This window comes from Sphaeramia orbicularis, chromosome 13, assembly GCF_902148855.1.
Source record: "Sphaeramia orbicularis chromosome 13, fSphaOr1.1, whole genome shotgun sequence".
In the NCBI taxonomy this organism is placed as follows: Eukaryota; Metazoa; Chordata; class Actinopteri; order Kurtiformes; family Apogonidae; genus Sphaeramia; species Sphaeramia orbicularis.
This window is the reverse complement of record NC_043969.1, coordinates 29,902,803-29,918,744: the sequence shown is the minus strand read 5'-3', so window position 1 is coordinate 29,918,744 and position 15,942 is coordinate 29,902,803. Positions and strand designations below refer to the sequence as shown.

The following is a 15,942-nucleotide window of genomic DNA, read 5'->3' as shown; positions in this document are numbered from 1 at the left end:
AAAGGAACATTACATTATTGATAAATAGACAAGGAACCAAGAACTCATAACAACAAACTGGTAATAACTTGTAGTACCTTGTACTTTATCCCAGTACATTTCCAAAGGGCATGTCAAGCTGCTGCTTTGAATGACAAAAACGTGAACTGTTTATCATGCATTGCAGTCAACTGATTTAGGTGATTAAGACGATTAAAGTCATTTGTTGTAGAGGTCAATGCTGCCATGTGAATTACAATGTAAAGTGGCAATATATACATTTAGTGTCTGGTTGCTGGAATTGCTTTTCAGGTAACAATTAAGGCTTGTGACCATAGAGGAGGGAGGCCATAGTCCAGAATTATTCAAAGAACAGCAAGGCTGCAGGTGAGGAACAAAAAAGGGTAATTAGAAAACAAGAGTGAACACATTTGCTGTTTTAGTGCATGCGTTCATTGCCTCTTCAACACCTGTTGTGGGCATATGGACGCCAGTTAGCTCAGCCTCAGGCAAGATAGTGTTTCTTGGCAGACAGCTAATCAAAATGAGTGATAAGTGCTAGGGTGTAAACTTGCTCAACTGAGGGGGAGGAGAACAGAACTAACAATACACTTTCCTGCACTGCCTAAGGCACCAAGTTGCATATTATACCTTTAAAGTGTAACTATTCCTCTAGGATCCACTATCACTTTTAAGGAGCATTAAACATAAGGTTGAGGTCTCATAAATGTTCGTAGCATCGTGGTTCTGTTCCAGTACTCACATTGTAATTTTGGGGGCTGTTAAACCACCACAATGTATGTGCATTGTTGTGGTACAGTCAGACAGTCTGCGCTCTCTGTCTTTTGAAGCAGGCATCTTCGACTGCAACATAACTCCTGCCTGAACCATCCTATAGTCTGTCATTAAAGCTTAACTGCGCTTGCACTACTGTAGTACACAACAGCAAAGACCTATTTCATATCCTGTCAGAGTTTCAGGGTTCACTTCAGTAAGCTGGTTCCAACTATAATAACGCACATTAAGGAGGTTAAGGAGGACTTTGATGCTATCCCTTGCAATCCACTACACGGGTTCATGGTCCAGTAGCACAGTATTAACTCACTGCACTAATGTCAAAATTGATAAATAAACCATTATACTAAAGAGCAGAAATTATGCAATACATTTTCCACATGGCGAACAGGTCTTGGCCCTAGAAAGAATTTACTTCACCGGTGTACAGGTCATTATTTACCTGCTGCCTGCAGATTAGTGTGTAATGCACGCAGGTCTCAGGTTTTAGCAGGTAAATTAAGTATAAAGACTGCATCATGAATAATAAATGGTGTAAGATCTAAGTGGCTGCCATAAACTTCCTGTACATGCAAAATGTATGTAAATGGTTGACCTATTGCTGCTGCCATTTTATATTAATGTCAGACATAAACAGGCCAAACCAATTCACTTTTAATGTTTTGAATACCATTATAAATCTATCTACATTTATATGGCACATTATCCCTTTTATATGCAAGGTGTAACATGAATTTATTATCTGATCAGTTGTGCTTACATGATTTATATACAAATGGGAAAAATGATGGGAGTGGTCTCTTCCTGGATGACAGTGCCTTCATTTCATTACAGTCATCAAGTCATTTGCTATGACCTTTGCAGTCACAAGATCTCAATCCAGACATTTTGGACAAGTATGGTAGGCAGCACTCTCCATCACGATCATCAAAACATCAAATGAGAGAAAATAATTTTGAAGATTGGTGTTCACAGACTTGAAAAATCAATGCTAAAATGCAGCTGTTATGACACCATAGTGGCCTGGCACCTCCTCCAGGGACAAAGTACTCCTGTTTAACTGCAGGAAACTGTACTATATGCACAATCTGATACACCGTTGGGATCATAGGAACATTTCCCAATAACCTGAGGGTCTTTTTGGCCTGAAAAATCAAGTTGACCAGTAATAATTCAGCAACAGGAATGACGAGTATGTGTGTGCACTAAAAATGGCGCCATCACATTTTTCAGCAACACACATAGTAACCATCTACCTGCTTCTCTATTATTAACATTTATATGTCACCTAGCAAATTGGAACGTCAGAATGAAAGGAAAAGTTGAGCAGAAAGAAAGAAAATGAAGACCCTGGTGCTAAAAGTGCTGAAGACACAAAAAAAAGTCTGTTAAGGGTCAAAACACAGTAATGTCCCGTCAGAGAGCGAACTTTAATTTATTGCCATTTCAACATGTATTTCAGTATAAACTAGCTTCTTGCTTTGGATAATCCCTTATGGTCCAACTAAAGCAAAAATGAATTTAAAAGTAAAAATGTAGGTCATTTAGCAACATTAATCTGTCAAATTGTCTCTAAAATGTCCCGTCAGAGAGATTTTGAATACCGTGTTTTGACCCTTAAAAATATTTATAGGATGGACATGTTTATATGCTCAATTTGAATTGTCCAAAAATGTGACTTCAGTACTTTTAGCACCAGGGTCTTCAAATGAGAAAGGTAATTGTCACAAATGCAGATAAATGCTGCAAAATATGTGACTGAGGCCAGAGCAGACAAAAACACTATCCACACATTCTAAAGAACATAGTGGAGTGTCATGGGGGTCCTCCTCTACATGCTGCATCAAACCTACACTCATCTGGATGAGTCTAGTAGTTACGTGAGAATTATGTTCTTTGATTTTTCAAGTATGTTCAACACAATCCAACCCTTCATACTCAGACACAATCTCCAAGGGATAGGGGTGGATCCTTCCTTTGTTTCCTGAATCACAGAATACATGACAAAGAAGGTCAGGATTTGTCAGGCTAGGAAACTGTGTCTGTGGGACAGTAATGAGCAGCACTGGGACACCACAGGGGACTGTCTTGGCTCCCTTCCTGTTCATACTGTACATAGCCAACTTTAAGTACGATTCAGAGTCATGACATCCAGAAATACTGATGACACTGCTATTGTGGCATACACCAGGAATGGACAGGAAGGGGAACAGAGCAGCACTTTACTGAAAGGGACAGAGGTTTTTTCCTTTGGAGGCTCAAGTTCTTTGATGTCTGCACTAAAAGGCTGCATATGTTTTACCAGTCAGTGATGGTAAGTGTGCTGTTCTTTGCTGTAGTCTGCTGAGGAGGCATCATCAAACAAAAGGATGCAAGAGGGCTAGAGAAACTGGTAATGAAAGCTGATTCAGTGTTTGGACAGAAGCTGGACACTTTTGGAAAGTGGTGGAGAGGTGTGCACTAAATAAATAAATAAGGAAATCATCTTAGACTATTTGGATCATCCTCTTCACATTCTAACCAACAAAAGAAGCAGCTGCAGTGAACGTTACAGAAAATCCTTCATCCTCGCTGCCATCGGACTGTACGGCATATAGATCAATATAAGACAGACCGGAAACTAAACTGATAAGCACTTGTTTAACGTTTTTTTTTTTTTTTTTTTTTATTTTACTTGCCTGTCTTGTCTTGAGCTGATGGATGATAATGAATTACCCCCTTGGGATGAATAAAGTTTATCTGTATCTATGTCTGCATTATAGATAAAAGGCCGTGTTATCAACAATAAAAAGCTGAGTCATGTTATTGTCAATTAATTGTGTAGCAAGTACCTGAATAAGTAGGGTTAAAAGTCCACACAGTGCGTGGGATTTAAAGATAGGAACATAACTAATTATCCATTACATCAATAAATAAGTCTACAAAATTAATGGTCTGATGGTTGGATAAACATTTTGTCCTGGGATGGTGTTAAATTCCCAGCATGAATTATTGTTTCAGTCTGTTCCTGACTATGTGTCTTAAATTTTTTTGATATATCCTCTGTAATATACCCGTCTTTGAAGTCTCAAAATGCTGTAAATCAGTCTTAACTAACATGTAAGAATGTACCTCTTCACTGTACTCCCAAAACAGCCCCACTTGTTGATGTCTGTCAAGTCAAGTGAACTAGACAAGCCAAGCTGTGCAAACAATGAATCATTCACAAACTGTATCAAATGTCCAAAATCAGTCCTTTAAATAATAATAAAAAAAACCCAGAGATAAGTAAGTTTGCTGAGGCTTTGAGCTTTTCAAACCTTGAAGCATGTCTTTTCATGCCTGAAAAATAACCCTGCCTCTTTTGCAATAAGGGCTGCTCTAAAGAAAACCGTAAATCTTTGAAGCTATAGAATTTTTTATTCATAGGTTCGAAAAAGTGAATACCACAAAAACTAAATATTTGAATGATGAATAGTTTTCCTTAAAAACAGGAGCTTTAACATTATTGCAAAAGCATCTATAAATAAAACTCCAAAACCCATCACTCATTTTAACTATATAAACTTTCCTCTCGCGAAGGCTACCATGGGAGATATACACCATCAGCCCGCACATCTCAGTGCAACTTCAGAATCAATACAGGAAAAGGAGCGGGCTTTAAATTACATGACCAGCTGACAGGAAACTATCCCTAGAGTCCAGTGGTACATAACTCATGTCAGAGTGAGTTGGGATCAAAAGATAAATAAGGGTAATTAGATTTATATGTCTTTGTGTAATATGAAGGACTGACTGACAGGCCAATCACATTAAAGCAAATATATTAAGCTGGTAATTAAAAATGAAACAAAGTTGATCCTTTAACTGTAATAACGGCTAAAATAACTTGAAATACACCTGTTCTGTTTTCCCATCATTCATGGACTATCCTCTGTACTCACATTTAACTCAGCAGCCCCAACTGATTTGGAGCTAATTCAATATTGAATTATAATCTTTTTCAATTATTTGCATTTGTTTAGCTCTCAGAGTAAATTTCTTCCATTATTTCTACTCGGTTCATTCACACTCACACTGTGCATTGCCGCATTTTACTTCAGCCTCTTTCTACCATTTCAATTTTCTAATCTTCCCATTTTCTCATTACCATATGTGCTCATTTAATCTTAATGAAGTCCTGAGATAGGGACCCTTCACAGGGTGCTTCCTGCAAAAGGGCACAGATCGTGTGTGTGATTGGATTACTGACTGCCTGGTGCTAATGTTTAACCACAGCAAAGGCTTACCCTCTTACTCTCACACACACATGCACATGCTCTGTTTCTCCCTATGTGTGTGTGACTGTTTGGATTTATTTGAGAATGGATTTTGTGCCACCTGATGTTTGTTTGAGACATCACGTCAATTTGAACCAAACCACTCAGCGTGATACAGATTCAGAATTTCGAGTTTCTCCTCTCTGCATTGCCATTTTACCCTTGAGTGCGTCTCATTCCACAAGGCATTTCACTCGCAGTGTTTTCACTTAGAGCTTTGCCTCCAATTTATCATTAGGAAGTATATATTTGGAGTACATTAGATGTAGAAAACTGAAATGTGTTAAGACTATTAAGAATGATGGGTCTCATTACATCCATAAATGCTAGGAACTAGTTATATTTATTGTTCTTTTGTGCGGTTTAGTAACATAACAAATAGATGTTGATTCAATTATTTCTTTAACCTTGTGCTGTGATAATGAACCTCCTGCAACTACAAACATCTGATTTAAGAGCACCTTTTAATTTTAATACAAAGTAACAGAATACCTAATGGAAACTACTAAGGCTGTAGAAATTAATTTACATTTCAAAAAGACAATGACATTGCATTTTTGTCAACTATATGTCCATAGATATTAGCCAAACATCAAGTCTGCAGTGCTGTTAGTGTTGTTAGTATTGGAGATACAGTATCTGGGTTAAAAAGGTCAGAGGAGTTTTGTTTTTTGTTTTTTTTAAAGACAGAAAGGCCAAATGATGATATGTATTCTCATTTATTGGATATATACAGTGTGGGCTGACAAGGAGTTTAATCACTTGCAAAGCTTCTGTGGGTACAACATTGTACCTGCAGATGACCTCCAGAGATAAGTTAGCTCTCCAGGTGCATATCAGTAAAAAGTAAAGGTGAAGCTAAAGTTCCGTTGTTTTCTTTACATGGCTGAAAACACAAAGAAGCTGCATTTTAAAACTATTGAACAAATCCTTCATCAGTTTGAGAGAAATCTATCAACTACAGTGTATTTTTTAAAGTTAGTACAGACACTGAATTGTGGGAAAAACAAAAAAAGATGATTTATGAGAGGCTACTGTAAGAGAAACCAGTGGCTATAGTGTAAAGTTATTTTTAACCAATGTAGGAGGGATAGTGAAGATCTCAGGGATGTACTTTCTACCATTTCACCTAAAAATGAACTATTGTTGAGGAAAACCATACTTACTGCAACATTGTCCTCAACTATAAAATGACCACAAAAGAAGTAAAGCATTGACCTTGGAGAACCTTTGACCTTTTGACCTACTAGTTATGTAAACCACAGCCACCTCCAGTGATTACAATGTTTTTTTCTTGCACTCAGCGCAAGCTTAAATCTAGTCTTACTGAATTATACTGTGTAAAACTTCAGTCACATGCACAGTGCAGTGTTTACTGTAACGGTTAACAGCAAAAGACTGATGTTATTGGGCCATGGTGGAGGTCTAAGCTCTAATAACCTCTTTCCTGTTATTCATAAACATCCTAGCTTGCAAAAACATATTAAATTCAGGATTTTTATTCATTATATTTTTGTTGGCGAGGTCACACCGTATTAATATTAATATTATTTTTCTTGGCAACAAACTTCTGGTCTGCTATCTTTATGTGATATGTTTATGAGAAATACAATATTTATGGTGTTGTGCAATTGTCCGGACTGGAATTTTGATATCCGGAAGGCCAAGTGACCAAAACAATTTAGCAAAACCTTTTTATTTTACCAAGCATTTTGTTACTTGCTGCTGTCACAACACAACACAGACATCTAGTTTCTTGATGTCGTAAGCTGTTAGCATCATCCCTTGCCAACGTCTTACATGTGGATGCTTTCTGACAACGCAGATATCTTACAAATCTTGACTGAGATTCTACAAAAGCACAAGCTGCTCTGTCTGTTCTCTCTTTTACAGTGAGATTAAGACCCGTAGCAATTCAAGAAGCATCTCATGTAATACAGAAGAGCAGCAGTGGGTTCTCACTCACAGAGTCATGCACAGACACATGCATAGTTAGATGTGCACACACAGGGCTTAGCTCGAAGATGACTACCACATGCTGTTTCACATTTCCTGACCCATCCTCAAAGCTTTTCTCAATATACCATTGTACACTGGCTTCAGATCTTTTCCCCGTTTCACCTCAAAGCCCCCCCCCTTGTCTATCTCCCTCATCTCTTCATCTATCACACTCCGTTTGCGTTTCTGTTTTTTTTTTTTTTTTTATCTCAGCATTTTTTGGTTCTGTTATTGCTCCTTTCTTCCTCTCTCTTCTCCTTGTTGTCCATTTCCCTTTCTTCTTCCTGACACAAATTAGTTCGTAATTAAAACGCTCATGCCCAATTGGGCAAATTATTGCACAGTATGCTACACCTGAGTAGGGGGTGGTACAAGAAACACACACGCAAACACACACACAGATGCACGCATTACGCTGTGGTCACTGTCAGAGTGCAGAATCTCATTATGAATCATTTATGGCCTTTTACAGCAGCAGAGAACAATCCAAAGCATTTACAAGCAACCACAAACCTACACAGCTATTCGCACACATAGACATGCAAGAGGCATTTTATTGCTGACATGCAGCCTGGAGCGCTGCATTGTCCAGGTGTTTTTAGGCCCCTGCAGCTGTTGACAGGAAAAAGATCTGTCCATCAGCGGGCGGTGGCATCCAAGGAGGCGGAAGCAGCCAGCCCGAGGATCAGAGGTCGCATGTCACTTCCCAGACTAGAGGTCATTGCTCTGTTGAGGCCTCACACTGCTGCAGCTCACACTTTAACATGTACCAGTCAGTGAGGAAACTGCAACCCACACAGGACCTACGCCACTACTGTAAGAGTTAATAAGTCTGTTTTCCGCCGTGTCTGTGCAATGTTTACACATGCTTTGGTATTGAATATCAACTATAATCTTGAATACACAATATACTGTTTCTCTTTTCCCACTCTCTTATACATACAGAAAGTAAACCTGAACATGTGTGTACAGTACAGTTCAAGACATTCCAGCTCTGACTGGTAAGCCAGACAGCCTGAAGGAATGAGCACAAAAGTGATTTTTGGTGGGGATTTAAGCCGTTGAATGATTAAGACCAGTACTTGGCTGTTTCCTTTGCTGTGTAGTGTTGCTGTGCAGTTCTGTGGTTAATGCAGGATTTGCAGCAATTAACTTGATGATTGTCACAGAACGACTTTTGCAGTTTGCTCACTATTCCCTCATTTCGCTCTGAATTTGTTTTCAGACAAGCAGCAAATATCGCAGTGAGATAAATCAGCTCTATCACCGTACAAGTCCAACAAAGTGTGACACCACACACTCACACACCGACATGCTAAGTACGTAAATGCACAAGCAGTAACAAAATACCTAAAATGATCCCTTGTTGAGCAATGTTTACTTTTCTTTTCCCCACTGTGTGTGATTTTTATGGGTTTTAAAATGTCTATTGAGAAGGCAGAGCAGAGCAGAAAACAGCAGAGTGACTCCATACCTATCTGGTTTGTTAAAAATCTAATTAAAATCTCAGCAGCACTTGTGAATCATACTGAATCTCATGTTCGAGCAATTCTTTATGAAGGAGCATGAGCCAGAATTTAAATAACACTCTTTTATAATTACACTTTGCGAAATCAACAAAACCACCCACTGCAGAGAAAAGTATAGAAATTAATTCTCATTACATTACAAGCAATCTCTTAAGTTTAACAAATGTTGGGCGTAAAAGGAAAAGACAGCAAGTAGTTAAAAAAAATATATAAACATCTCCTTATGTAGTGAGACACAGAGTAACTTTCACGCTTTAGGTATTGTATATTAAGTTAAAAACAATTCTAAAATGTTGTTTTAATGAATGCAGATACAGATGATTACAAACATTTTAATTTCCACCAAGATTTAGATTTATGTGTTGATGAAAATAATCTCTCCGTCATCAATTTCCGGCACAAGGACAAGGAACAGAAGAAAACACAGTGCCCTGAGATATTTTACCGGGTGTTTTTCCCTTTGAGATTGAACAGATAAAGCGTTCAAGTTTGGAACAAATTATCTGTGTCCACGAGATAGACTGCACTTTAAACCCTGAGTTTCTTTTCCCACTAAGGATCAATCTCTGTGTTCCTTCTGAATCACTCCATTTCTCCTGCAGCCAGTCTGCACTGTCTTTATTATCGTGCAAGGTACTGGCATATAAATTGTAAATTTATGGCAGATGAAGACTTTTGGTTGTCCGTGAAAAGTTTGCACCGCTAAAAGATTTAGCACCCGCGGTTCAGAAGTACCCTGGCCTTTTGAGGTGACCTCAGACACACACACACACATACATTCACAGTACAATCTGGCACTCCGTGTATTAACCCAGGCACACAGACACCGACTCTCTAAAAGGTGGCAAAGCATCTGAGGCAAACACTTGCAATTAAGATTTTTCTCGCCAATTTCTCACCATGTGTTGGTATTCGAGGACAACACAGACACACACACTATAATGACAGCTATGTTGACAAACTCTCAGCTCACATGGAAGGCAATTCTGCAGCCAAATTCCCATGGCATCTGTGATATCTATAGAGCTGCAGTCCCCTGATGAACAGTCCTCTTTAGCAACTCAACTGAAAAAGACTGACTGTTCTAGCCTGTTTTACAATTCTTAATCAGTGGCTAAATGGAGTATTATCATTTGCTGTGAATGAAAACTGACAATGTTGTTTTTCACAGCCGGGTCTGTCTGTCTGTCTGTGTCACAGTCTCTCTGTGGAACATCGTGTTGAGTGTGGGTGCACGTGTAGGTGTCTGACCTTTGAGGATGACCTCCAGTTCATCTCGTAAGATGTCAAAAGTGCTGTATCTGGAGCTGGTCTCTGGGATGATGTTCTTTTTTAACCAGCCTCCACAGGCGTACTGGTAGAAGTTGTCACACGGGTCCACGGTACCATCCATGTTCTCAATGAGACGAGATGCTGATTGCACAGAAGGGAAACCAGGTCTGAGAACTCCAGGAAATCACATACTGCAGTGGACTCATGTATGATCTGGTCCTCAAACCAGGAAAAGGGACATATGTGACACTTATGTTAAATAAAGTCATTCGATGTAAAGCCCTTCATTATGAAAAAGTGCATCCACTGGCAGAAGTGAAACAGTAAAGCAGAAGTAATTGGGTTCTGCTGGGCACCATTACTGGAAATATGGGAACTTTTCTGAGGTGCAATTATATTACATGAGGCAGCTGAGAGATCTCTTGTGACAAGACTGCCTGTCAAATCTGACTGAACTGGGACACTCGTTCCCAAAAATGCTTTGGAAATTAATTGGCATATGTTGCAAGAAAGCAGAGTAAGACTTATAAAGATAAAATGTATCATAAGAGTTTCTTTATGAGAACAAACTGTCCTTTTATAGATAAAGTGGAACCAGAGAACACATTAAAATTTCTTCTGAATCTGTTATACCATGTAATCAGCAACACAATGGAGCCTAAAAAAGAATGTTGAGTTCATAGAAAGGACGGTACACAAGCCTTAATGTTGTAAGGAATGTAGTTGCATCATGTTCAAGAAATTTGGATAAGATAAAAGATAGAGATGAACAAAACACTGATAAATTATAACATTTGATTCATTACTGTTCAAGCTGTACATGATGCTCATTTTCTCACCTTTAGTTGTGTAATTTTCTTGGTACAGCTGTACAGAGTAGCATCCCACAGAATTATCCTCTTTTCTGTGTTTCTAGTAATCAGGATGTGTTTGTGTTTGATCACTGTTTTGATTTAGAAACAACATATTCAAAACTGAAGTGTCCATTTTCTCTAAGTACATCTTAAGTCTCTGAGCTTTTTTGCAGCAGTCTAAGCTTTCCCATCATCCTCTGAGAAAAAGACAAAGCTTTCAGAATGACAATAAAGCCATGGCACAAACAAACACACACATACTCGTACACAGTGCTTACCTGATTGCGTGCAGTCAGCAGTGGTGCAGATTTCATCTACAGAAAATACAAAAGAAACCATCACTCAGTGGGATTTCGCACTCATCAGTCATTATGTGGAGTTCGGGGGGTAGTTGTTCTCTCACTGTTCTTCCTCTCTTTTGTTTTATCTTTTCTTAACCTTTCAGTCTTAAAGTCTAAAAGTAATGTTTTGCCTCCCAGAGCATAATTAAGGTATTAAAGCGCTTATTAAACTAAACATCATATGTGCACAAACACACCAGCAAGATGTTAAATGCACCTTTTCATGCATGTCAAACCACATGACAGGTCCAGTTATACATGGTCAGTTAAAACCACAAAGTCATTAAGGTTTTTTTTAATCTCCCTGACAAGGCAATTTAAAGATTACCAGCCACAAGGTCTTCACCTGCTGAACTTCAGCCGTGTTACTTCTGTCAATTATTAACCTGTAGGTCATTACGTATGTATTTATTAACTACAGTAATCTCATACTAGTAGATAGGTTTTCGTTTAACATGGACTGACTTCTATCAGATATACTAATGATGAATAATTCTCTGGGCCTTGTGCCATTTCTGTGACATTCTGATGAATTTGATGAACAAGTACAGAAACAGGGTGTTAATGATTAGGAAAACTAAAGTGACACAAACATTGTGAAATTGATCTGATGCACATTTGACTTGTTTTCCCTTGGTGAAGGGCTGGGTTTTAGGGAAGGTCTGTTCGATTTCATCATTTCCATTTTAAATGATTCTTTTTTTTCAAAATGTGAGATGACATTTGGAGCAGAATGTATAAGTTATATAAATTTTCTGGAACATGGATATCACACTTTGCATTTTTTTCTTGCTGGGAAAATGGTTATCCTTCCCATGCTACTTTAACCCCTGAAGACCCGATGCAACTTTTACGGCAGCTCTTAAAAGGATTTTTCTCTCTGTTTAACCTTTCTTAAATGATTTACCACCATTTATTATGATGTTTTCCTATGTATTTTGCATTATTCAGTGTAAATAACGTATTTTCCCCTATATTTAATTAACTGATCATGTAGATCTTCATGAAAACTCACAGTAGATTCAAAGGTTATTATATAAAAACAGAGAAAACTGAAGAAAAAGTGACTTTTTCAGCAAAATACACCATTAACTGAACATAAAAACAAACACTGTCATTTGTCAGACTCCATGGGTTTAACTGGTGAATCAGTGTTGTAGAAGATGACAATGTTTTCACGTTCACTATGACCAAATGGGTCATATCTGATGACCATGAAAAGAGAACAAACTGTATTTTACACCAATTATTTAATGTATTGATAGGATTAATGGATCAACAGGTATTAACCATTAGAGATGAGTAGATGCTTTTGGTCACCGGGGGCTTTGTGGGTCTTTAAGGGTTAAATGCTCCACTCAGGTGTCTTCTATTCACCTGAATAAAATACTAAAATTCTGAACACTCCTTCACCACATGCTCACCATTCGAGTGGAACTGCACAAGATCAATGTGTGTATAGAAAGGAAATTTCCAAACTGTCCTTCACAATTTTCTTGAAATTAATAGACAATAAGACTTGGCATCTGACAAAGGCATCAGTTTGTTTTGGTTTGCATGTTATGGTCGCAGTGGTTTTTAAAAGTTCTTCCCACTCTCAAAAGCCTTACAGAGGTCTAAAAAATCATTTCCATGAGTTGCTCATCTGCGACACATGTGTACTGCGGATATTTTTTTTTTAATCAGTGTGAGACCTCCACTCGCCATTTCAGCTCTTACCAGTCTTCTGTGTGGCAAAGAGGATGATGAGGGCGACAATGACGATGAAGAGCAGGGAGACGATAGTAATCAGGCCGATCTCCAGGGATGTCCAGCGGGGCTTTTTAGCCGACTTGGGGGGGTTGGTCTCTGTCATTCTCAGGTCTCTTCCTTCAGCTGCCAGCTGTATCAACTCACCTACAGAGACATGAAGAACAGCAGAGCAAGAGCTGAACTGAAACTACTGAATTATCATCTACACTGAAAGTCACATACGCAGTTTTTTTCTGGTGTCAGTTCACATGAAATCTTTTCTCCATTTGTTGTCAAGACCAACATTTTAAGACATCATGTTGGACTTATATGTCTATTTTTCCCGATTCTTAATAACCGATATTCATTCTATCAGATATTTGATATTATATTTATTACTAGGCAATGATGCAATTATTTTTTTCCATCTATGTCCAAACATAAAGAAGGGAAACAAGTAAAGTCTAACTCTCAGTTACTTCAAATAAATATCTAATTTATATATGAACCTAAAATTAACAAATTAACTTCTGTGACATTTGTTTAGAGGAAGCTTTTTAGCTTTCTATTAAATTCATCATCTACTTTGATAACTAATTGATTAGTTTTGCATGTGTTTTTATTTTAAAAAGAGTTAAAATCCATTTATCTAATTGTGAACACTTGGTCCTCTGTAACAACAACCTGAATATCCTTCGTTTGTGGAACTGACAAGACATTTAGGGAAACACTGATCAACCTTTTTTCCACCATTTTCTTATGTTATTGACCAAATAATTAATATCTTAATAAAGAAAGGAACTGATCAACAAACTAAAAAAAAAAAAAAAAAAAAAAGAAGAAAAATTTAATTAATTGCAGCCTATCTTTTGCAAAATACGTTTTTCATTTACATCATTATTTCTCATTTCTCAGTAGTAAAGCATGCATTTGGTTGAGTCGTGTGAGTTTTTAGGTACAAATTGAAGAGAAAAACCCAAAGAATAAGGCAGTGATAGGGCAACCAATAAGGAAAAACAACAATATTTTTCGTGAACCAGTCTTGGAGTAAAAGGTGAGAACAACAGAAGTTCTTACCCTCTGGTGGCAGTACACTTCAGACAAAAAAAAAAGACACACACTTCTGAAGAACAGAAAACAAGAGAGACCTTTCCTCTGCTCCTCACTATACTCAGTTGTTTTCCTCTCTGGGGCCAAGTGAGAACTTTACAAAGTTCATGTAACAAGCAGTTAAGTCTATCTCTGAAGGCAATTAATCCTTAATCCCTTACCGACGTTGCACGCACTCATACAATCACTGCACACAAACACACACACATACACACATCCGCAGACATGCTCTCACACACACATTTACAAGCTGGTGTCATGAGGCGTTTGTGCAGATGGGTGGGTCTCTCTCAGCGTGCTGGCTCAGATGAGAGCACCACATAGGACAAAGTCTCTTAGCTTCCTTTGAACGAGCAGAGACCCAGAGATGCATCACATTCCCCACTGATCACACACATCCACGTTTTCATCCACAATGTCACACACAGCCATATCCTACTGACTCTGAAATTCCCTTTTACCTCTCTCCTAACTAAACAATAGCCCTGTGTAAAGTCAGCTCCTCTGGTTACAGTCATTACAGCCTGGTAATTCATAGCCATTACAGTATACATCAACAGCTCCCTGCAGACCGCTTTCTCTCCTCCGTACCAGCACTACTTTACTTCACAATCAGTCATAAGATTTCTATTGCAAAGTAATGGCCCTACATTTAACTGATGCATTTTGTTTTGCATAGCCTGTGAATGTTCTCACAAGAAAAAAAACTGTGTGCAGTAAAAGAAACAGAAACAGGCTGATTATGTAAATAGAAATCCAGTAGCTAGTATCACATAAGTTATGTTACCCCAAACCTCTCTCCAGCTGCAGGAAACTTTACTTTTTTTTTCTTTTTAGTGTGCAAAGACATAACTGTAATAGCAACCCCCCACATACCAACTGTAAAACCATAAAGAAGCAGAACTGTATATCACATTTGTTCACGCTGATCCTTATACATTACATACCAAAAATGGAAATCTGTGCTATATATTAAAAATGACAAGCGACGCGAAGTTGGAGTGAAGGAATGTGGAGAAGAAATTGGAGAGACAGCAGGGAAAGAAAGGCGCAAAAACAGACTGGGACACAAAGAGGTCCTAAATCATCTTAAATGACTCCCTCACAGTGTGCTGAGACATGTTCGGTATGACTCTGAGAGAGCCCTTACTTTATGTCTTTCTCATAGATGATCACTCATGTGTTCTCTAATGTTAACTTCTTTTGGTTCACTCATTAACACTGCTTCCAGATCCATTTACACACCTATAGTTGTTTGTGTAATGTGTATAATGGGAATGTTGTAAGATTTCTGGTGTTATATGAGTAAAGAAGCTGTTAATGTGAATGTTTAATTTGTAATGCCACTGTTTCTACATTTAGAAATAGGACACTTATGTTGTTTCTTCCTCTTAAGTGTTTGCCGTATGTGTAAAACTGTTTCTGAATGAAGCATCAAAAGTCAGACTCTCTTTTACTTTCTGTCTGTCTGTCATGAGATATCTAAAAAATATAAACAGCTTGCATTTCTTCTGAGACCTCACAAACCCCTTTAAAATTAAACCCATTATTCATTCCGACACCTGAAACACCCGAACACACGCAAGTCAACTTGACTCTCCCTGAAGTCACTGTTTTACAGTCTACATGTGAGCCATGAACATGTCATGTACCTAACAGACTTTGAATGACTGCAGAAATGTGGCCTACTTTTACTTAAAATAACACCTTCTCTGGGATAGGAGTTTCACAACCAGGGCTATAGCTCCACTATGAAGATGAAAATCACTTTGAAATGATTTTGTGGAGATCACATGATGCCCAATGGTGCTGTGAATGAAGTACACCTCTAAAACTGCTTCCCTGATGCTTCCTCTAATAGCAGTAAGAATCCAATGAGACAATATAACTTTTAAAAGGATATAACTCTAAAACTAACAATAAGAAATCCCCATACACCTTGAATACCCAGAGCCATGACTCCAGCTGAGCAGTAATAGGAAGAATATCACTGAAGATTGAAGTGTTTTGTTACAGGCAAAGACAAACTGGCTTT

The 15,942-nt window shown here is 38.1% G+C and overlaps 1 protein-coding gene across 2 annotated transcripts in view; it reads right to left on the bottom strand.

The window, feature by feature from the left end:
* Nucleotides 1-15,942, bottom strand: part of mmel1 (membrane metallo-endopeptidase-like 1) — a 34,568-nt gene that overhangs the window by 17,877 nt on the left and 749 nt on the right. The window contains exons 1-4 of one of the 2 annotated variants that reach the window (XM_030152473.1): nt 13,875-13,997; nt 12,786-12,962; nt 11,004-11,039; nt 9,851-10,012 (exon numbers count right to left, since the gene is read on the bottom strand). In XM_030152473.1, coding sequence (XP_030008333.1) covers nt 9,851-10,012; nt 11,004-11,039; nt 12,786-12,921 — 334 coding nt within the window. In that variant the 5' untranslated portion in view covers nt 12,922-12,962; nt 13,875-13,997. Of the gene's footprint in view, nt 1-9,850; nt 10,013-11,003; nt 11,040-12,785; nt 12,963-13,874; nt 13,998-15,942 lie in introns of those variants that run through there. The other variant, XM_030152472.1, reaches the window with a different exon arrangement.